The following is a 24,537-nucleotide window of genomic DNA, read 5'->3' as shown; positions in this document are numbered from 1 at the left end:
GTGCCATGCGGCATGTGGGATCCCAGTTCCCCGACCAGGGATGGAACCCGTGCCTCCCTCCCTCCCCCCCAACAGTGGAAGCGCGGAGTCCCAACCACTGGACCGGCAGGGAATTCCTCACCTTATTATATGCTGTCCCTGTACAATCCTGTACATATCAGACTCTCCCTAAACTCCGAACTTGCATTTCCAAAACTTCTTTTTCCTCTCTCTCCACCCCAAGGGTTACTCAAAATCGATATTAAAATTAAAAACTTATGTTTTTTCCAGACCTGCTTCCTTTTTTATCCTGGTTAACAACTTAAAAGAAGCTGGGGTTTTTCCTCGATGTTCCCAAGCATTTAGCAAATGCTTACTGGAAGAACAGACTTTTTCATTTTCTCCTTTTGGTGGTGAGTTCTGGACCATCTACAATTCTGGTTGTCCAAGCTGGAAACCTTGGCAACACCGTCCTCTTTTTCCTTTTCTTTTCTGCCAACCTTGCCTTTATACTGTTCCAGTTGTCTTTTGCCTGGATGCTTGCTACAGATAGCCTCCTCCCAGGCCTTTAACCCCCATCTATCCTCACCTCTGCGGTGCGAGAAGTCCAAAATGAAGACTCGCTGTGTTACTGTCCTGCTGAAGAACTTTCAATGTCCCATCAACTAAAGAACAAATCCAACTTTCTTGGCACTACATGTAAAGCTTTCCTTCCATGTTGGTCTCTACCAACCTCTCTACGATCATTTCTTTGTTCACTCTAGCAAAACTTTCAACTCAGAATCACCAACATTCTAGATACTTCCCTAACACAGAAGCTGTGTAGGTGGTGGTGGTGAGAGAGCAGAGCTCAGTAGATCAGGAAAGCACCATATTTGGCAGTTTTTCAAAAGAGATAATATGGAGACATGACCATTGTTAAAACTATGATAAAATATATATTCGAGGAGAAACACAAAAGCAAGATAGAGTTTTTGAGAAAATTCTCAAGGGATGCACTTTTATGTTCTTTGATAGTTCCCCCAACCAGTGGCAGTGTCCTTCTCCAGGTACCTCCTGTTAACGTTAAATCTTTAGGTCATTATTCACATCACACCTCTGGGCCTCACTCACTTCTGCCAATAGTAGCTTCCCACTCCTCCCTCCTCTCCTTTTTTGACCCAGCTAATCCCAGTACATTGTTTTAAAAACAGCAGATCACATACTGTCTTATCTTGAAATATTACCTGCCTGCCCAGGTTGGGCTAAGGGCCCTTCCTGTTTCCATTGCGTTTTGCCGTAATTCTATTAAATATTATATCGAGATTAACTGTCTATTCTCCCCGTTCACAAACTATAAATATCTGAGGTCATGGACTGTGCTTTCCTCATCTTGGCAGCCTCAGGACCTAAAAGAGGGACTGGCATAAGCCAGACATTTAACAAATGCTTATTAGCTGAAAGAACAGGCGACTCGATTTTTGCTCTTTGGTCGTTAATCTGTACCACAGACCAGTCTGGCTTCTAATCGGAAATAACACACAGGTAGCACACTTCACTAAGGCAGCCATTTATAAAAAATAATTGATGATGAGTGGGATGAATCCTTAACACCGAGCCACCTAGGCTGCTCCTCCAGCTCCACTGACACAGGGACTGGACTGATCTTCTCGGAGAACATATTGTCTTACAGCTGTTTTTTTCTATTTTCATGCAGACTCAAGTCAGATGATGGTTCTATTTGTTGCTTCATGTCAGCAACTGGTCTGGGAAAACATAACACTAGCTCTAGCAGTGCTACAGAACAGAGTCAAATGGTATTTGAGCAAATTTTGTTAGCATGGAACAAATTTTGAGCAAATTTTGTTAGCATGGAAGCAGCCTTAGGAACATTTTCTTTGCCAGAGAATGTTTTTATATGAAATTTTTAATGTCCTAAGATCATTTTCATTATCTCATTACTTCAATCCTCTCCAAGGAGCACTCTATATCATGAATTCCAACTTTTCAAGATCTCCTGGGGGACTTTCACTCCATCTTCTGCCTTGGTCTATAACATGTTCCATATCTCCCATGGTAAAAACGGTATTTTTTAGACTTCTTACTGCCTTAAGCCACTGTTTTGTCCTGAGATTTTCATTCATTGAGGCTCTTAATAAGCAAAAGGGTTTGTTTTTTTTTTTTTTTTTTGGCCAAATTCACTTAGATCTTAATTCTCTCTAAGCTACCTTCCACCTATATCATTTGATTGAAACTCCTGAAGGTCACCAGTAACCTCCTGTCACCTCAAGTGGACATCTGTAGTTTACACCACGCAAAGTCTACTCCCTCGTCTCGTGGCATCATCATTGCCTTGATTTCCTTTGGGATACCTTTTCCTCTGCTCATAGTCTATGTGCTTTAGTTGAGCTGATCCCATCCTTAGCTTCAAAGGTAGGCATGTAACATAAACATAAGCAACTCAATACAAGGCATGAGCGTCATGGGTCCTCACTAGAGCCAATCAGAACTAATACAGGAAGTGAGGTTTGAGGTAAAATAAGAGAGAAAGCTCTTTCTATTTTTATGGACTTGGACTTGAATAGATGTAGGCTAAGATTGCCACTGCCATTTTGTCACAATGAGGGGAAAGTCCTTCAGAAACTAGAGCCAAAATAGGATATGAAGCCAAAGGATAAAAAAAGAAAAACTATGATTTTGTTGACTGAGCTCCTAAGTCCAACCAAACCTAATAACAGAAATAGCCTTGAACTTTATAGCTGTGTGAGTCAATAAATTCTCTCTTGCCTCAACCAGTTATGGTTCTATGGTTGTTGTCGTTTGCAACAAAAAAGGCAATAATTTATGCATCATCAAAAAAAAATCAGTGGCTGGTATTTGCCAGAACTAATCATTCCCTTTTCAAATATGCACTATTCCTTTGTCTTTACCCATTTTTTTCTGATCCTTCTTTAATCCCCTCTAGTTCCTCTTTATATATAGCTATAATTGTGGAATTTCAGGGTTAGAATGAATAAGGGGTAACAAAACTAGTATGTACTGAGATCCTTGGAAAAGGCACATTTTGTATGCATAAATACCTGTTAAAAGTGTAGATACATTTTTTGAAATTATGTTTGGAACACTACACTATTGATTAAAATGCTCTAAAAGAGATGTTATATGAAGGGAGACTAGTTATAAATTTGGACTGCATGCTATCATTTCCATCCTGAATGTAAAGAATTGAATATTAATGAGGCACAGAATGAAGGTTTTCACAGTGATAATGCCTCTGATTGTAGTTTGAAAAAAAATGGGAGAAATGTGTTATTGCATTTTGATACTAGCACACTTTCTGGAAAGCAATTAGATTGCCTTGCCACCTCAGTTTTTAGAAAGCAAAAGGTTAGAAAACACAATAAAACTGAACATTATTTCCAAAAAGAAATGAAAGTCATTGGACTGTGAGATATTTGAAATCATATCAAAAAGCAGAGTTTATGGTCCTATGAGTTATGGAAAAGGAAATTGAATTGTATGTTTTATTTTTAAAACACAACCACTACAAAGGTGTTTCCATAGTAACAAGGTCAATACCAGTCGCCATTGCAGACCTTCCTCTTTTCTGATACTGGGTTTAAAGATCTTTTTCAAATACCACTTTAAAAGCCCTATGAAAAAGTACAGGGTTTCTGATCATTCATCTGAACAAAAAAATGAGGAAAAACACACATGGAGTATTGAATTTCTCATGTTTTATGGATTATAAGCGTTCGCGGCTGTCATATTTTCAGAGAAAAGCCTGCCTGACTAGCTACTATGCCAGCCCCTAAACATGGGATTTGATTAGCCTGATTGTAAACAGGCCTGATTCTGGACAAACAGAAGTTGTTTGCAGTAGTATTCAAACAGAAATAAAAGGCAGCACAGTATTAAAAAACACACTTCCTTAATATTTAAATATTGAAAGAGTTAACTAAATAATCCCTGTTATTAGAGAAATTTCAAAGACTCAGATAAAATATGATTATCAGCACTAGAGGAAGGTTAAAAAGATACAGGTCACATTTTGTTTACAACAGAAATAAATAGCTCTTGGCCATAAAAATCAATTCATTTAGCACCACCAGGAAGTGGCTTCTCCTTCCTCTTTCCTCTGTATCAAGATACACTGCCTATATGACAGTCATTTGTATCATCTTATCTTCCCCACTAAACTGTGCACCCCTCAGAGCAGAGATACTTTCTCTTTGTGTTCACAATAGTATCTCACACACATTTTGTATATAGAAGACACTGAAAAAAATAACTGAAGGATGAATCATGAAAAATAACGACACAACAGTAACTAAAATAACACAAAGTCTCTGGCCTATTTTTAGAAATGTGTCCGTTAAAATGTGTACTCATGATTTTAATCTTCAAACCAAGAGGCTCTAGATCCTTGTTCACAAACTCAAAACCATTAAGTAATAAATCCAGTTGCCTGACCCCTACATCAATTCCTTCAGAATCTCTGCAAGTGGGGCCCTGGCATCAGCATTTTTTAAAGCTACTCAGGTAATTCTAATGTGAAGCCAGAGTTGAAAATCACTGCTTTAAACTGTTCTGCTTGGGCTCAACTAATGGCTTATTTATTTACTTCCAACTTTTAGCTGCTTGCTTTTTTTTCCCCTCAATATTCCCTCATAGTACTCTATTTACCAAATCTATAACACTTTTTATTATAACTTGATTTATTCTCTACATGATAAAGGCTTCAATTAAAATAGTTCTGGCTTATAAAATTAAAAATTTTAAAGAAAAATTATTATTGTATTTTGTTCAATACACTTATTAGCCTTTCGTTGCTGTGAATTCAGCTTTTGAAAACCAGAGCCGAATACAGTACCAATGTTATAGATGTTAAATACATCTAGTAGAATTTAATATGTGCTTTTGTGCTTTTAAGCTTACCTTTCCCAGGCCTGTAATGCCTTTTACACCCTTATCTACCTGGAAAAATTCAGATTCCTCTTTCAAAACGTCCAGATCATATTTCTCTTCCTCTAGGAAGACTTCCTTAATTCAGACTATCAAGAACTCTCTTCTTCGGCACTGACACTGTCCCTCATTTATGCTTCTATTTTGCACTCCTAATACTGTATTGTCATTTTTTTCTTTTTTGTTTTTAAAATAAATACCTCATCCATAGTTGATCGTGAACAATGTGCAGTAACTGCTGCACAGCGAAATAGTTAGAAGCCATAGGTACTCAATAAGTGTTTACTAGATGAAGGAATAAATGGCCATATTGAAGTGAACCAGGTACATTTCAAAAACACTATCGCTATGGACTGAATTGTGCTCCCCACAAAATTCATATGTTGAAGCCCTAACCCAAATTCGTGATGGTATGTAAGGAGGAGGACTTTGGGAGATAATTAGGTTTAGAAGAGGTCATGAGGGTGGGACACTCTTAATGGGATTAGTGTCTTTATAAGAGGAGACACCAGAGAGCTTGCTGTCTCTCCCTCTGTCTGCCACATGAGGACACAGCAGGAAGGCAGGCATCCGCAAGTCAGGAGGAAATCCCTCACCAGAACCCAACCAAGCTGCCAGCCTCCAGAACTATGAGAAAATAAATATCTGTTGTTCATGTCACCCAGTCTATAGTACTTTGTTCCAGCAGGTCAAACTGACTAATACAACTATGAACTTGGATTAAGTTATTTGAAGAGAACATTAATATAAACATTACAGATATTTATGCTATTTCCTTTTATTGAAATCCTTAAAAAAAGTTTTTTTTTTTAAAGAAAAGACCATATGAAATGCAGTTAGTCTAGATATTTCATACTTCCTTTCAAATAAATTTAAGGCATAATTTTTGGTATTTTCCTGGTAAATTAAGAAGCCTGACATAAGTCATATATAGTGGAAGATGAAGTGATTTTGCAGAACAATGATCAGTAGGAAAAAAATAAGTTACCTTGGGGATGGCATTATCAATTATAGCTATTCACCAGGTTTCCTTTTTTCCTCACAGATAACAACTGAAGACCCAGCATGTTCCTTGCACTATGCTAGAGACTGTCTTAAATTAATTTTATTTGTCTTATGTAGGATACAGAAAATATTTAAGGTGTCATGGAACCTCCATAATGTATTATTTATTAATTTATTCAACAAATAGTTATTGTGCATTGTGGGAACCCAATTTTGTGTTTAAAGCTATTTTAAGCTAGTTTCATTACGGCATTCTCCTGGGACAGTGGATACAAACTACCCAGTCCTTATCTGATAAATCTATTCTATAATCAAAGCATAAGAACTGTGTGGCTTAGATCAGTAGAATCTCTACTTTGAATTTCACGGATAAGTAACATTTTTAAAATTTGTGGAACCAATGCCAAATTCCCAACATTTTATTTGGCCAAATAATAATCTAAAAAACAAATCAATATCATTACCAACTATCACTATTAGTTCACAAATGACAAAGCATTTTAACACAATTAAAGAATATAATCTTAGTAGAGAATAAAGGGTGGTTTTCAAGGTGACTACATTTCATTAAATAGAGAAAAACATCCACTATATTCTTTATTCTTCTCATTTCAACCTAGACTGGTGAAAACTTTGTTAAGGACAAATCCATCTGTGAGATAGATACAGAAATTTCTACCATCTACCATTTCTCCTCCTTCTGCCATCTACCACTTCTCTACTTTGTTCCTATTTCTCACTATTCAAAATCCCTTCCTTATTTTAATTCTTTAGGCAGGCCATTAAAATAATAAGCAAACTCAGTTTAATCCCATCAGCTACTACTTAAATGTAATTACTTTCTCTCATTTTGTCAAATACTGAAGATAAATGATGCTTCTGGTACCATCATAACTTTATGTTTCTGCATTAATAATATATCATATGAACATCTGAATGATGGGTATAAATCAAATATCAACCAATGAAGCAACAAAACTTACATGTGTGGACCCAATGAAACTACCCTTGCCATTACAATTCCAAGAATCAGAGTTGTTAAAACTGTAGAAATAAGAGAGATCTGAAAAAGAAAATGTAAAGATATATGGTCAGTTTAGAATAGAGACAATTTTATTGAAAATATTAGGTGATTCACTTTTTACTTGAGTAAACTTATGTACAGTTTTTTAATTTAGTAGTTTATTCTTACAGATTGGTATTGATAATCTCAGGCAAGTACATTCTTATCAGATCATAGTCTTAGTTCTTTTCCCCCCAAATAGAACAAGTACCAAATATGACTATTTCATAAAGGGAAATAATGTTTTCATTTTTCTTCAGGTTTCATTTTAGTGTTGACTTGTGCTTTTTTCTATCTATAATTGCTTCTTGCTTCTGTTGTTATCCTACCCTGCCCCTTCCTACACAACATCCCTCCACCCACTCACACACATTTTCGGATGCCTCTGCTTTCTCCTTGCTGTTTTCTAGCTCTATTAAGTCTAGTTTTCCTCTGTGGTTTTGCCCTTTGGTCTGTGTTTCTAGAGTCTTCTCTGCTACTTCCTCTCTCTTCTGTCACTATTTTAACTGGTTACAATATAAACTGGTCTGTGTGTATATGTGTTCTTTGCACTCTTTACATTAAATCTGTGTTCTACTCTTAATTTTTTAAATGGATAAGCACAATTTAGAAATTTTTGTCTGATAAGAAAAATATAAAATTGCTTTTATTTCATTTGATTGTCATTAATCTTGTTTCCTGGGTTGTTAGTTTTTAACTAGAGAGAAGGTTCTATTATAAGTCCTCTGATCCACTCAGATATTGGGAAAGAATCCGGTCACATAGCTAGAAAGTGGCCAACGGGGAACTCAGATGCTCAGCTTGACTCCAGATCAGTGTTTCTAACTACTCTGCTTTGCTCATGGGAGATTTATTTAAATACATCAATATGACATTTTTAAAGGACACTTAGGGTCAAAATGTTCAAGTATTAGTAATATGATAGAATATTAGCTTTCTTTTCATAAATGCCTTGTCTTTTGCTCTAAGAAAGCATTTATGTCTACATTGAGCATGTGGAATGGAAAAGAGTTCAGACATTTCAGAATATTCACCAAAAAAGTCCCTTTTAATACACGTTAGTTTATTTCTGGATGCCTGTTATAGAAGGAAGGAGCATGGTCAGAAAACTCTGGAATATCATCTCCATTCTCAGCTCTACCTGGAAGGAGGGGCTTCATCACTGTGGATACACACGAAACATCACAGTGAAAAGTAAAATTAATTAACTGTTGGATTTTTCAAAATAGAATGTAAAAACACATGAATAACTTAAAAAAATTTTTTTTTTTTCATCAGAATGCTTGGCATAATAAGGATGCAACACCAATAATATTCTGGGTAAAATACAAACACTTCATGAGAGTAAGGAAATAAAATACAGCCAGATAAAGGCTAATGCATGCAGATATGCATATGTGGTGAGTTGAATACATATTTGGTTGGTTTCATTAGAAATAAATCACCATTTCTCTTTAGCAATAAGAATCATAAATATTGGCCAAATTCTCAACAATTAATCAATCAAATATTGACATTTAAATTCACTGGATAAAAAATGGGCACAATAGACGTTGTAATTTACAAAAAAATTTTAAGCCAATGAAGTGATTCATTCTTACTTCATTAAAGTTAATGTAATTTTAAATTGTTTAAATGACCATCTACAAAATTGATAGAAAATAGACTAGATTTTTCAGTAAATAGACTTGGTTTAAATAGAGTTCTTTATATTTTTTAAAATTAAAGTGTGCTGTGTCAGAGTACCTACCTTAAAAAAAGAAAAGAAATGACCTATTTATTCCATAGTCATCAAGTATTTAACCATCAGTTGCCCCAAATAAGATAAAATATCAAGCACAGTTTACTCCAATACAATTATAAGAAAACTAAAAGAAACTAAAGATGAATACTGTAATTAAGAACTTGGCCATATAGATAGTAGTTTGACAAAATTAATGCAGGTAACAAAGTGCATTTCTTTGCCTATTTAAAATGTAAAAATTACCTTTCCAAGTTTCGCTATATCTCGATACAAGGACAAAGGCAGAGTAAAGGCAACAGTGGAAAGCACAATAACGAAATGGTGACCAATAAGCAAGTTTTCAGGATCAACTAAAACACAATAAATATTATAAAGTGTTTATGAGTAACATCAGTGACACAAGTAGTCAAATATTTAATTATAAAAATGACTTAATACAAAGCGCTACATAAATGACAACAATTTTGAATAAATAAATTCCATAGAACCATGTAAAAACAGAAATAATTCACAAAAAATGTAAATACAAAATAACAAGGATGAACCTATAATTCAAATAATGTTATAATATTTAGCATTCAAATTATTTTAGTAGCCTCTGCATCAGTTTTCCTGCTTCTTCCTTCCTTTGTCCCCTTAGTGTATATTTTTAACCTAGCAACTACGGAGATCCTTTCCAAAGGCTAAAGACATTATGTCACTCCTTGTCCTAAACCCTCTAATGGCAAAACCCTTCATTTAAAAAGTAAGCAACATGGGGACATGGTATGTTCTGTGGCTTTTTTTTTCTAACTTCTGTATTCCAGAGAGACTTGATCAGTACAACTTAAAATTTCAAACCTCAAGGTTTTGATAAAAATATTCACTATATTTCTACCCTTCTATTGAGAAAGAAGTGATTTCCCTGAAGGAAAGCAGACAAAGCAACTTTTTGGATAGGGAAGATGCCATAGGGAAGCTGCTGAAACCTGGTATTCACTGCAGCCTCTTGGCTATCAAAACAAGGAAATAATAGTGTGTGTGTGTGTGTGTGTGTGTGTGTGTGTGTGTGTGTGTGTGTGAGATCAAATACAAACAAAATTTGTAAACAAAAAATAAAACATACTTACAAGGATTTATATATATATATATATATATATTTAAAGCTGTGCTAATCACAGTATTCACTTTAGGAGCTATGTATCTATTCCAATGAAGACACTATTGTTTAAATTTTTAGCTCATATTGAATTCCTTCAGAGATCATGTGATTATACTTTTGAAATGTCCTCAGTGGTACCAAGTCTTTGTGCATTAATTTCTGCAAAATCTAAAATCTGTAGAAGCCAAGTCTGTCAAATAAGTAAGTGAATATGGTAAAAAACAAAAACAAAAACAAAAAAAGAGAGCTATTACTCTGAAAAGTAAGACTAGTTTTCTTATATGGCTAATAAACTAACGTACAAGGAGGTTCCAAGGTGGGAATTTCAAAATGGCATAAATTATACACACACACACAAACACACACATGTATATACCAGAATGGAAATATTAATTGTGGGTTTTTGTTTAACTCAGTCATAACTAAACAATCATCATAACATTGTGAGTCAAAACAATAAAACAGGAAATTCAAGTTCCAAAACCCTTGAACTCAACTATTTACATATCTCTGGTGAACATAATATGAATTTAATTATTTGTATATCTGGTCTATTTACCCTTTCAAACTGTTTGCTCTACTAATATAGTGTTATCTTATTTATACAGATGTCTGAAGTTACATGCATCCTTAAAATTCTGAAAGTATACATTAAAAAGGAAGGAAAAAAGGAAAGAAGGAAGGAAGTGTTGGAAGGATTATGCCTACTTGGTTGTCCCAAGAGACTATGCTATGTTTTCTAACATTTTCCTCATACATATGTATTACTTCTTAAATAAGAAAAAAGAATTTTTTCTAAATTAATAATGCTCCTTTGAGAAACTGAAAAAATAGCAAAGGAAACAAAAAATTCCCATGAATCGCACAATTAAAAGATAACCACAGTTTATATGTGAATATGTTTCTTATTTTTTCCTTATTTATGGAAATAGAAAATTTACATACTTTAGATCATATTGTATATATGGTATTATATTCTTCTCATTTTCCTTAACATTCTATCCACTCACCTAATCTCAGTTTATGAAAACAGGATTTGGAGGTTGGGGGCTACGACAGCACCTACAGGTAATAGCTAACAGTGCTGGGTACACCTCCTATATGCTAGGCACTGTCTGCGTTGTCTCTCGTTTCACACCATAATTCTATGAAGCAGGTGATACCCTAATTCATAATTTAGAGATGAGGGGCTAGAACTCAACGAGGGCATTAACCTTCTCAAGGTCACACAGCTAGCAAGTAGTGGGTCAGTGATTTGATGCTCAAATCTCCCTGGTTTCAGTTTCCACTAAACCCTGTGAGAGGAATAGGCACAATTTCCAGTTCTATGTTTTGTTTTATTTTGTTGGCATGTCTCTAGGATGGGTGATTCACACACTAAGAGAAAAGGTGTTTTTGTATCAATTTGAAGGATAATAACAACTATAAAGTTAGGTGACTATGAAATGGGGATTATGTGGCTTGGACGAGGAACTCTTCGAAGCAAAAAGACTCACGATCTCTGAATTATTCAAATAGCCATGATACGGTGAAAGGATGAACAGGGAGTGGCGTTGTGGCACATGCTGAAAAGGTCTGCTTAAAATGTTCATAGCGGCTTTTTCAGAATCAAGCCAAACAGGAAACAACCCGAATGTCCCTTAACTGGATGATAGATAAAATGTTTATATCCATATAATGAAATAATCCTCAGCAATTAAAAAAAAGAACACATTACTAATAAACTCCAAAACATGGAGAATCTCAAATGTACTATACTAAGTGAAAGAGGCCAGACCCAAAAGGCTAGCTCCTATAAGATGCCATTTATTTGACATTCTGGGAAAAGCAAAAGTAGGAAGAGAAATCAGATCAGTGGTTCCCTAAGGCTGGAGATGAGAGAAAGTTTGACTACAAAGGGGACTGAGGAAAATCTGTGGGGATAATGGAATGGTTCTGTATTTTGATTGTGGCTGTGGTTATATGACTATATGCATGTGTCAAAACTCATAGGACTATACATTAAAAAGGGTTAATTTTACTATATTAAATTATATCTCAATACAAATAATGGGGACAAAGATTAGCTTGCTTATTTAAGAAATGATGTAGTATAAACAGTACATGAAAAAATGATACTACAGAGAGTTAGTGATACATAAGATATTTAAAATATAAAGTATTTTAATTATATAAATAATAATTTTTAAACAGCTAAATTAGAACTAAACTATATATAAAAGGAGATTAATACTTTAGGATCAGATTGGATCATGGATATTACTGGATATTTGAAGTCATCCAATTCTTCCACTTGCAAATATTTTATTTTTAAATTATTATGAATCACATTAACTATGAAAAACTATATAAAATAAATATACTGACTTACCTCCAGGGATTCTTTGGAAAACTTTGCTCAAAGTATCTCCAGTTATTATGTTGTAACTTATCATAGCTAAACACATAATTAAAACAATACAGTCACCAACAAGCCATCACATATTTCATCTTGAATATTTTGAAAGTAATCAGTTATCACTTCCCAAATACTGGCATAGTCTACTTTCAAATATATATTGTGATTACAAATATGTACAACTTTAAAAATAACTAGACAGCAGATTTGTGGGAGAATATTAGTTTGTATTACAAAAAGATTTTCACTTCACAAATTGATTCTTTCCAGAACATCTTTAAATAATAGTGAGTTTTGGTAGTCATTTAAAATGCAATTTGTTTTGTTATTAAAGTTCAGTTTCCAAATACTCTTTAGGAACACATATTTTGCTCAAAGTGAGGAACAATAATAGAAAACTGTCAAGGCTCCAAAATATCACATTTGAAAAAGTAAGATTTTGGAGAAATATATTCTTAGCTTTCTGTAGAGACATAAGAAACTAGTTTGAACAATAGCTTCTATATTACTAATTTTGAAAATGAAGTCAATTTGGCCATTGATGAACGTTAACATTTTGCTTATTTAAGAAGTGCTAGGTGCAAACTTTAAATAGCATGTTGGCCTTGGACATGACTTCCACAAATCCTTAGGTTTTCAAAAAAGTTTTAGCCTTAGAAGAAATCTATCATTCTATTTTTCATCAAAGTAGGGAATCACAAGCATTAACTCAGTGAGAATCACGCTCACTTTATTTCAATGAAATACTCAGAAAACTGACCAAAAGGAACAGAAAACAAGGAAAAATGGCTAAAGATAAACACTTAATGTGAAAAATATTTCAACTACTGGTATTCTTTAATGACTATTAAAACTATTTTATTCAGAAATGGCTGTTTATGAAAATACTTACAATATTCAATTTCACATTCATCCTTACCTATGAAGGGATACAAAAATTGTAGAACAGAGAGTAGGAGATATCCTGGAAAGCCAAAAGTTTTATTGACCAAAGACTGGTAAGTGTCTGTCCCAGAGAGGGCCCCTCCTTTTATCAATAAAACAAGGGAAAAGTCTGTGGCAAAAATAACCATTAAACAAATGTCAGATTACATTTAATACAATTTTTTTTTCAGTGTTTTGACTTAAAGAAAAAAGAACTTTAAAGAAGAGTTTAATGCTACAGTAAATTAGCATGGCAAGTCTTACTTTCTTTTCATAAAACTGTACTGTTTCCAGTTATATATTTTTCAATTGAGATGCAAATAGACTTCATATATCCATGCAATGAACTGGACAGATGAGGGTATGCAGACTAGAGTTAAAGCTTCAATTTTCCATTTTACTTTCTTAACCTAACCAGAGCGACGACTATTAACAGGATGTGGCTCAATTGTCCAAGCAACAGAATGTAGGTAATCCAGTATCTCATAGGCGTTCAACACGTGAAGACCGAGAATAAAACGTGCTGGAAGCATTCAGAACAAAAAATAGATTTAGGAGAGTCAGATCATTTGTTTTATAACAAAGTACAACTAGTAACTTTATAGCTATTATGGTTTACTTTACTATATTATTATTATAGTTAAGAGAGCACTCTAAGAATTTTTTTTTTTGAAATTTACATTTTAGAGATTTAAGTTCCACTTTTTTTTTTTTTAAACAGAGATGGCCAATTTTCTTTTTGTTTATTTATTCATTTGGCCGCATCACGTGGCTTGTGGGATCTTAGTACCCTGACCAGGGATTGAACCATGCCCTTGGCAGTAAGAGCTCGCAGTCCTAACCACTGGAACGCCAGAGAATTCCCAAGTTCCACTTTTGGTGTTGAAATTGAAGACACAAATATACAGAAAATATATAATTAAAAGTCTCTTTCATTTAACCCAATGTTTTTTGAACACCTAGTGAATGACACTGCAGTTGTACTGGGTACACAGATACACAGAGGGTGTGATTCTTGCTTTTTCTTTTTTCTTGCTCATGTTTCCATCACAGGTGAATTTTTTATCAAGTTATTTGGAAATGTACTAGAATACAAAGAAGAAAATACAAATCATTGCAATGTCATTTCCACCTTGATTCCCCACCCCCAGTTCACTGAAACTTCTTTTACCAAGTTCATCAATGAGCTCCAAGTTGATAAATCCAATTGATACGTCCTAAATATTAATCATATTTGCTTTTTCAGTAGCATTTTCCCCGTTTACCATTCCCTTGTTTCTCAACCATCCTCCCTTGGCCTTTCTGACATCACTTTCTCTTGGATTTCCTCCTACCTTTTGGGCAACTTATATTTAGTTTTTCACGTTTCTTTAACTCTCTTCAAACCCTGGATTCTTGGACTTTTTCCTCACTCTTCAAGATGTCCTAATGTGATCTTATTCATGGCCATGCTTTCAGTTTTCAGAAAGATGTTAGTAACTCCCAAATTTGTACCTCCAGCCCAGATTCTTCCAAAACTCCAGATCTCTACATCTAGCTGCCTAATAAACATTTTACCTTGAAGACCTCATAGGTATCTTGATTTTAGATGTCCAAATTATAATTTATATATTTGTTCTGGAACCTGCTTCTGCATTCATATTTCATGTTCATATTCATATTCAAACTGTGAAGAATATCAAGAGAAACTTGAGAATCACACTAGACTTCTCATTATCCATCATCACCTTCTATTTTCCTTTGGTCACTAAGTCCATTAACTACTGTATCATAAATTATTCAACTATATCTCCTCACTTCTAGTCTCTAACCTGTTTTATTTTAGGGCTTAGGCCTTTGTCATTTCTTGCTCGGATTACTGCAAAAACTCCTATTAGTTCTCTCATCCACCATCCCCTCCCTACTAAGACTTTCTTGACATCCCCCCTCTACCAGATGAATCTGACCACAGCATAAATCTGACCATGTTTTTCTGCTTAAAATCTTCTAGGGGAATCCTTTGATGCCTCTGGATAAAAAACAACTCTTTTTCATAATTTTTTTTTCAGAAAAAAACTGTTTATTAGCTGTGGGCTCTTGGATGAAGGACTCTGAACTTACTTTTCATCTGTAAAGTAAGGCAATACCCCAACCCTGAAGAGTCTATGAGGATGATGATGTTTAAATGCCTACTCCTGGCATGCTATGGAGGCTAAATGAATGAGAACTCGTGCTATTTTTAGTTATCTTCTATAGGCTGCGTGTTGTGGGGGACAAACATTGTATTTGGAGTCTGGTGATAATGATGGTAACAACGATAACAACCACAAAAACACTAGCAAATACTTCACAACACTTTCTGTCTGCCAGACCTTTTTCTAAATGCTTTATGTATAATTAACGTGTTTAATCATCACAACAGCCCTAAGAAGGTGCCATTATGATCCCCCATTTGATAGATGAGAAAAGTGAGGCACAGAAGCTTAAGTAAATTGCTAAATTTCACAGAGTAAAGGAGAGACAGGACTCAGACCCTGGTAGTCTAGCCCCAGAATCCATGCATTTAACCAAAATCTCAACTCTGTTGCCAGTAACTGCAGACCTTGGGCAAATCATGTTAACCTACTGAAGTCTCAATTTCCTCCTCCATAAAAAGTAGAACATGAATACCTACTTTATGGAGTCAGAAGGATTAAGTATAGTGGCTGCATTATACTTAGCATCTAGCCAGTCTTCAGGAAATGGTAATGATTATCATTACATGGGAGCCTTCATAAATGCCTCTGCAAACCTCTCTAACTTCATCTCTTTCCACTTACCAACATCAACCCTATAACTTCAGCCAGGCTGAATCACTTACATAGTTCTCTTTTGCATGTCCACATTACCATCTGCTTAGAGTACCCTTCCATTTTCTTTGCTCACTCACATTTTTTCATAAACAGTCAGTGAAGCTGTCTTTTCCTCCCCAAAACATGTCTGCTCCTTTAAGGCTGGGTTAAATGCCAGTATCCCTATTGTCATGCACATATTTGTATTATGGTATTTTTCATGAAGTATTATAATTATGTGTATTTTTTTCTGCCTAACATACTACATTGTGAGCTTCATGTGGGCAGGAATAAAGCTATAATTGCTATAGCTATCATTGTTATCATTGTTATAATGGCAGCAGTGTCAGTAAATATCTGTTGAATGAATCAGTGATCAATAAAGCAGGATTGCTAGGTGTCTATATACCTGATTCAAATTTAATGCGATAAATGACTTAATAAATATATTTTAAAATATTCTGCAAGCACAAATGACATAGTAATTCATCCTACATCCTTTGTTTAAAACTAGGAAAAGCTTCACAAAAGAGTTGAGTAGTGCCTTGAACGATAAACAGGATTTCACCAGGTAGAGAAGAAAAAAAAACTGTCAGGCAGGGGGACTATCCATGGGAAGTCAGTGTGAAGGTATATTCTGTATGTGGGTAATGGAATAGTCCAGAATGGCTAAAACATAAGTCCCACACAGGGCAGTGTCGGTGACAGGGTGAAAGAGAGGTCATATTAGTGGGAGATAAGACCAGAAATGCAGACTGTGGCCGAACCATTTAAAGAATTTAAATGCAATAAATTTTTTTCTGTTGTCATTATAGAGTCTTGGAACGTTTTGACTGGGGGAATATCAGATCAGGCTGAGGTTTCATAAAGATAACTTTTGCAGTAATATGGAGGACGGATCAGAAAGCAAAAGACACATGCTAAAGGCAGGAAAACTAAATAGCAACCTATTGGCCAAGGAAGAGAATCAGTGAGGACTGGAGTAACAGGGGGTAACCAATTTCATAGATGTTGTAAAGTTTTGGTGAAGAACTGTATGCTTGGGATGAGACTGCTGAATTGTATAACAGTTCAAAATGTTCTGCCTAAAAGTAACAATTTGCTAAGAATTTAGTCAATAACAAATGCTATACGGGCTATAGATAAAGCTCTCAAAAGTTTTAGGAATCTCAAATATCACTATAACATTTTGATCTCCCTTTAAATGTACTGTATGCAAATTTTAGATAATCTATGAATGAGTGTACGTTATTTAACAGGAAAATTTTCTTTTACATCATTATGCATACTTGGACAATAAAAATTATTTTACTCTAATCAACAAATATGAGAACCTTAAAGTAAATTAAAATAAAATCATTTGTTGTAAATATTTACAATTCTTTCTTGTTCTCCAACATTTCACAAACATGAAAACAGAACTTAGAAACACTACTTGTTGAACTGGACATAACTCATTAAAAAGACAAAGGCCTTAAAAAGACAAAAGAATAATTGTAGAGACAAACAACTGTATAATTACAGTGTCAATTTAAAGAACAATTCAATATTATAACCCTACTTGTAGATTTTGCTCTTAAAAGCCTAATTAAGGAACAAAATGAATCACAGTCTATTTTTTGTGTCTGTGTGGTCATCCTTAATTTATCAAAATTATTTAAGGATTTTCATCATGCAGCCAAATTAGAGTAACTAATTTCCACTGATTAGTTGCAATATATGACTTTGCAAAGGACTGCTCACAGACATTGCTGTAGGTTTACGTATAGCATCAGCTGAGAGAGTTATTCACATTATGATCTATGTATGTACAACGTGACTTGGCTTTAAGAAACTATTCATTCTCCTCAATTATTGATTGAATCCTTAGGTGATATATGTTTTTAAATGCTTTCTGTCTACTGGTTTACAATGTGTGTACATGTTCATAATGCACTTAAGCCATGGTTATTATGCCTGAGAGGAAATTATTTGTCAGTACTGATTGACTGGAAAACAGGAAATTAAAAAGGACAAGCGTAAATCCTTGAATAGGGTTTTTTAGTGTGATAAATGTGCTCATAAATAAAATACACTTTTTAAACACCAGCAACTCTGAATAAGCACAAAGACACAGATTCCACATTACTAAATTATGGGTCTTAAGCTACAAATTAAGAGCTGTAGAAGCTAAAAGCATCTTAGGTTTAGGGAGTGGTGGGTGGTGAGAAGAAAGCAGGGAGGAAGGGAGTTGAGGGCCTCTGCAGCTCTGACTTTGGCATCTGCTGCATGCTTTACTTTCTTCCTCAGCCTGAGGAAAAACAGCTGAGTTACAGGCTGGTTTTGGAAGCCTGAGATTTTATGAGGGATGGCATCTTAGTCAGAGTCTCCAGAAGTAAGAGCTGAGACAGAGATTCTTGGGCAAGAGATTTGAGGGAGTGCTCTTAGGAGAAGGGGAGTGGAAAGATAGGGCAGGGGAACAGCTCAGGAGGACTCGATCTCGATCTCGGGGGAGAGCAGCTGCAGCCCAAGCCCTGCAGTGGTGGCGTCTGGAGCTCCAACTGCCCAGCACGTTGGTCCCTCCCGGAGGCAAGGAGGACAGCTTTGGGGTTTCCGTTAGTCAGCCTTTGGGGAAATGGTGGCTGGGGTTCATAACCTCACAGGAAGGTGATACTGTTAAGGCCCAGGTCGCCACTCTGGAGCAGGGGACAGCTGAGGTGTTTTGTATTACCTGGTAAAGGGCATCTAGGTGATCACACACAGCAGCCCCCTAGCAGCAACCACTGCAGGGGGTGTCTGTTTGTGATTGCCGCCTCTTTCACAGTGATACTAAGGTAGAGGAAAGACCTTGTGTTTGCCTTGAGGTGAACTGGAGGGACGACATCTTCTCTTCCTCACAACAGGAAGAGAAGATGATTAGGAGTTGCAAAGCCTGCACTTAGACGGGGGAATGGGTGTGAATGAACATGTTACACGGAAAGCGGGAAGCAGAACAGAAGAAGTGATACACAAGCACCTTATTGCTGCCCTTGAAGACAGCGGCAGGCAGGAGGCTGGGCAGGCAGGGTGAGGTGGGGAGGGCGTGGGGATCCCTGCTGGTTGAGCACCGGGGCTCTTGGTGCCACCTGCACAAACAGAGCTCAAAAGGGTTGTTCATCTGTGTGCACCTGCCCGAGGTTTTTGTGGGAAAGGAATCCCTGATGTCTGCATTTTCAGAGTACGGTCTTGGCCTTAATCAGTCTTTAAAGTGACTCCTCTATCTACCACGTTTGGCATAAAGTGAAAAGGCACATGAAAAGGATTTAGGCTTGGTACTATATAATGCTTTTCTAATCTGTTCAGAGGATTAGCAAGAAAAGTAAATCTCCTCAGACATAAATGTTTAAATTCTTTAGGATTCTTTGATGCACTTTTTAATTAGGAAATTCAATTACAGGGCGTGTGTGTGTGTTTGTGTAAAACAGTCATTGCACAATTTAAGTTGCAGGAATAAGCAATTATATAGTATTTTACCTGTGACATATGACACCCAGAATAAAAGCAATATTCCCAGAGGAAAGCCAGCTTGCTTCATTGAATAAGGCAATCCTAGAAAAAACATAAAATGTCCCACCCATCACATTAATAAAACATATGGAAACACGGAAGTTTTCCCCCAATTTCTGTATATAATAGGCTAAGTAAATTGACATATTTATATGACATAGTTGTAAACAGTATATATGAATACTAAAATTAAATGTTAGCATATTAATACCTATTTCAGAATAAAATGTTGTCAGTTAAGGGCATGTCAAGAGAGCAAGTTTATGAGGTGGAAAAAGAGCAAGTTTATGAGGTGGAAAAATAAGAATAAGAAAGCATCAAATGAAAAACAGATGACAGTTCACACAAATAATGTTCCCTTCAGGGTGAGGGGGACGTATGACCTACAATATGTGGAGAGTAATGACCCAGAGTTCTCCTTATGTGCTGGCCGGGAAAGCAGAGGTGATAATAAGAGTATAGAAGGGTTATGAGATATGAGGAAAGACCAACCCTGGGGTCAAAATGGGCAACTCCGTAGGAAAAGGAGAGGAAAATGAGAAGGCAAAAGTATTTTTTATAAAGCTGAAAGGAGTATGTAATGTTATTTCTTATGAATCTTTTTTGGAAATGGGCAATTTTAGATTATGGACAATGAAACATTTAAAATAAAATGTACTTAAAATAATTCCACCAAAAATATTTATTCTCTGAAAACTTTCCCCTTTCAAAAATCTGCTGGGCCTAATTAAGAAGTACTTTTTAAGTTGACATGAATCAGCTTAAAGTGTTCATATCAGGAATTAACTCTGGAATTCGGCCTACACCTCTATGGTACATGGAGGCTGAATTTCAAAAAGGTCTTTGCGCCTACTTGCTACTACTTTGCCTCAGGTTCCTACATTTTATTTACCATTTGAAAAAAAACAATTTGCCTGTATATGGAAAGTAAAATCAAGAAATACATCAACTTGTGAAAGTTAAGAAAAGTAACTCAATCCAGATGACTGAGACTAAAATGTCATAACTTTACAGGAAAAAGTAATATTCTCAATGTGTATTTGCAGGATTTTGTTTTGTCCTTGCTTTTTCTTAAATTGGATGTTTCAAATAACAAAAGCGCTGAAAAAATAACTGCCTTCATTATTATAATGCAACACACTTAATTTTTTCAGAACTTTTCCTTTGCTTCACATTGGGAAAATATGAGCTGCTCATTTCTTTCACTTCTGATTATTTGGCTCCTTTGTTTTAAAAAATCATTTAAAAAACCATTTCTATTTATTGATTAAATTATATTTACAATTGATATATCATAATAAGTTTGTACTTTAAAATTTAACACTCTATAAATGGGTGAGGAAATATTAACGTGGATTTGATTTTTCACGACTGTTATGTTTTCACATTAAACTTTTGTATCTCCAATATTTGCAAGTATCTGGAAGTTCTACACCTCTAGAAGGTTATAGAAAGGTGATTCAAGTAATGGCTGGCCACTCCAGGAACAGGGAAAAAAGTAAATTAGGTAACATTATCACTTGACCATGCAGCCTATGAAAAAAAAATTCAGCAATCTCCCATCTGCAGCTCCACCTTGATCTATCACACATGGAGGGTGCTCTCAAATGTGGAAAGAGTGTGAATCACCACCCCATTTTTACTATAAGAGAGACTGATGTGTGCACATTGTTACACTGGAAAAAAAGGAAGGCCTTTATGAAAAACAATTACCAATTTTATCATTTAAGATTTTTTCCTTTAAAATTAACCTATGAATACTAGCAACATAATAAGTGTCTTAAATTTGGCCTTTTCACTGAAAATTAAAAAAAAAAAACTTACCTATTATACCAGATCCTATAATCGAGTTGACAACATTAAAAACAGCAGCAGACTGACGACAAGTTTTCCCTTTGTGCTTATGTTCAGAAACGAGGGTTTCTCTGTCATCTAGATGGCTCTATTTTAGTATATAAAAGTGCAATTAAATAAATATTTAACTCAAAATAAATAGCTCAAAAATTCAGAAAATTGTAAGACAAATACGCAATTTAGGAGACTAACGTGATATTAGTAATAATAATAAGTAATGCCAATAACGATAAGAAAATGAGGATAATAATAGAGTAACAACAATATCTAGTACTTCAAACAGAGCTTGTGAACAAACTCCATCCTAAAATGTCCTGATTACAGCTGCGCCAAGTTCGTGGACTACTGCGTGAAATCCTAGTACTCTAGGATCTCTTAGGGAGCAAAGGATGTGATTTTTGTGAAATTAAAGGGGTTATATTGAAAAGTGCCCGCTATGGAAAAAAAAAAGATCGAGGCAAAATTTCTTTTTTCTCCTGGAGAACCTTCTGTGGTGCTACATCAAGACGCCGGGTGAAGGTAGCTGAACGCTGTTGCAGGGTGAACGAAACTTGCAATGACCTGCCTTCAGAACCAGCCCCAGTCTCATTACCTGTGGCGGGATGACGGGCCGCTGCCCCTGGTAGCCCATGGCTGCACCCGGGTCCTCGGCAGGTGGGAGGTCCGCCGGCGCGAGTACTCGACTCGCCGGAACAGCCTTCTCCGCGACCTCCAAGCCCGGGGTCAGCACGCGGCGGGCGAGTTGGGTCGAGAGGCTTCGCGGGCCCCCTTGGCCCCACCTCCGCTGCGCGCGGGCTGCGCGCGGGCTGCGCGCGGGCTGCGCGCGGGCTGCGCGCGGGCTGCGCGCGGGCTGCGCGCGGGCTGCGCGCGGGCTGCGCGCGGGCTGCGCGCGGGCTGCGCGCGGGCTGCCGCCCCAGCTCACTTGGACGCCGCGGCCGAGGCGATTTCCCTCGGAGGTTGCCGAATACGCCTTCCTCCTGAGGCGGAGACGCTACAGGGTGTTTCTGATTCGGGCAGCTCTCTTTCCCCGCACCTCGCCTTTTTTTCCTTTTTTTTTTTTTTTTAAACCTCCAGCTGCGGCCTCTCTCCCCTCGCCTGCCACCCAACCAACAGCTGCAAAGTACAATATGTTCCGTCCACGCTGACTTGCTCAGATTGTACAGAGTTAAGCTGGCCTTATAGTCCATTCCCAAATTAGCTGCTCCTTGGCTGGAGTCTGACGTCCAGGTAAGAACGCACTAGCACACCTGTTCCCATGGAGCATCTTTTCTATTGCTACCTCCTCCTGCTCGCTACACCGATTTCTGTCAGAGCTGACAGATGAAAATGTAGGACTGTTAAATGAAAATGTAGAACTGTTAAAAAACTTTTCTCGAGTTTTAGCAAATTTGATTACTGAGCATGCTTTGGTCAAATGTTTCCGGGTGACTTTTCAGAAAAGGAGACTTGGAGAAAGGAAAGGAAGATGGAGTCAGGTAACGAACCTTAAAAAAGTGGCGGGATGGGGTGTCAGGGGATGGGGAAGGAAAGGCACTTAGAGTATCTGAGCTACAAAGAATCTGAAATGACCATCTGTTCACCCCTCTTACATTACAGGTGAGGAAGCAGGCCCAGAGAATATTCAATCACAAAGAGACAGAATACATAGAGAACAGTTTCAAGGATAGTTAGAGCGGTAATATAACACAACATCTGCTTATCAAATAATTCAAGTGGTTCTTTTTTCATAAACATTTATTTAAAATTATGAAGCATTTAAAAAACATAGAAAAACCTAAAGAGAACTATAAACTTCATATACTCTCCACTATCAAAGTAACAAATACTAATATTTTGTCATATTTTCTTCAAATTGCGAAAATAAACATTTAATGTCACAACAGAAACCCCTTTGCCCTTCCGAATTCCTTTCCCTACGTTGCTAGACTCATCCAATTCATGAAGTTTGTGTATATCTTTTGTATTCATGCTTTATATTTTAATTCATTCATTTGTAGCCATAAATGATATATAACAATGATTTGAGTATGTTCAAGATTTACAAAGATGGTCCCATACGGCACTATTTTCCTCCTAGCATTATTGTTGTTTACCCAGTATACTGTTTTCAAAATGTATTATATAGATTCATGCAGATACAGTATATTCATTTTATCTGTGTCACTGTTCAGTTAGCCATCCTCCTACAGAAAGACATTAAGATTGTTTCTAATTTTGTACTCTTCTGGAGCATATTAAATGACAGTTTCTCTAGAAGTAGAATTATGAGGAAGTAGTTCATGCATGTTTTCAACTTCACTAAATATTTCCAAGCTGCTCTACAAATTGATAGCCCCAATTATATTTCCACCAGCAGGGATGGAATTCCTGCTCTGCACTTTTAACATCAGGACTTAGTTTCTTTTTAAGTTTTGATGTTGTGATGAACTTTAAAATGGTGTATAAATATTGTATAGATATGTATTTTCTTAATCTATAATGATGTTGAGGATCTTTTTGTAATGTTTAATGAATATAATTAAATATTTTGGTTATCCTCTTTGTTAATTTCATTTTTTTTTATCCTTTGCCCATTTGATTTGATTGTTAGTCTTTTTCTTATTGATCTGTAAGAGTTATTTGTATATTTGGGGGGCCAACTGTATGTCAGTTACATATTTTATACATATCTTCTTCCAGCTTCTTTCTTCTAAAATTGTGGTATTTTTTTCATGCAAAGTTTACAGTTTTGAAATATTTAAAATTAGTAATCTTAATCCTGATACAAGTACATTAAAAGAAAGAAAATTATAGCCCTTTCACTAAAAAATATAGATTCAAAATCCTGAATAAAATGTTAGTAGATTGAAGCTAACGGTGTATGAAAAAGCTAACAGTATCATGACCAAGTTGAGTATACCCCAAGTATGAAAGGATGGGTTAGCCCCAAAAAAACTATAAATATAATTTCCCACATTAACAGATTACAAGAGAAAACTATGTAATTGTTTTACTAGATATAGAATAAAACATTTGATAATGTTGAATTCACGATTGGAGAAAACCTCTTTGTAAATTAGAAACAGAAGACAGCTTCCTTAAACTGATGAACTATAGCAGATATCTTCATTAATGGGGAAATTTTGGAAGCATTTCCATTTAACTAAGAAA

At 35.9% G+C, this 24,537-nt stretch overlaps 1 protein-coding gene and 1 long non-coding RNA gene across 3 annotated transcripts in view; one reads left to right on the top strand and one right to left on the bottom strand.

The window, feature by feature from the left end:
* The window catches only part of SLC38A11 (solute carrier family 38 member 11), a 56,522-nt gene extending 34,398 nt beyond the window's left edge, over positions 1 to 22,124 (bottom strand). For both annotated transcript variants that reach the window (XM_082395349.1, XM_082395350.1), the window contains exons 1-7: positions 21,980 to 22,124; positions 21,358 to 21,475; positions 19,501 to 19,575; positions 13,194 to 13,328; positions 12,248 to 12,313; positions 8,979 to 9,085; positions 6,912 to 6,991 (exon numbers count right to left, since the gene is read on the bottom strand). In XM_082395349.1, the coding sequence (XP_082251475.1) occupies positions 6,912 to 6,991; positions 8,979 to 9,085; positions 12,248 to 12,313; positions 13,194 to 13,328; positions 19,501 to 19,575; positions 21,358 to 21,475; positions 21,980 to 22,018 (620 nt within the window). In that variant the 5' untranslated portion in view covers positions 22,019 to 22,124. The remainder of the gene's footprint in view (positions 1 to 6,911; positions 6,992 to 8,978; positions 9,086 to 12,247; positions 12,314 to 13,193; positions 13,329 to 19,500; positions 19,576 to 21,357; positions 21,476 to 21,979) is intronic.
* LOC309630289 overlaps positions 1 to 24,537 on the top strand; it is a 119,046-nt gene that overhangs the window by 84,603 nt on the left and 9,906 nt on the right. The window lies entirely within an intron of this gene.

Source organism: Balaenoptera borealis (assembly GCF_965194805.1).
Source record: "Balaenoptera borealis genome assembly, chromosome: 6".
Classification (NCBI taxonomy): domain Eukaryota; kingdom Metazoa; phylum Chordata; class Mammalia; order Artiodactyla; family Balaenopteridae; genus Balaenoptera; species Balaenoptera borealis.
This window is presented reverse-complemented; position numbering and strand designations above follow the sequence as displayed.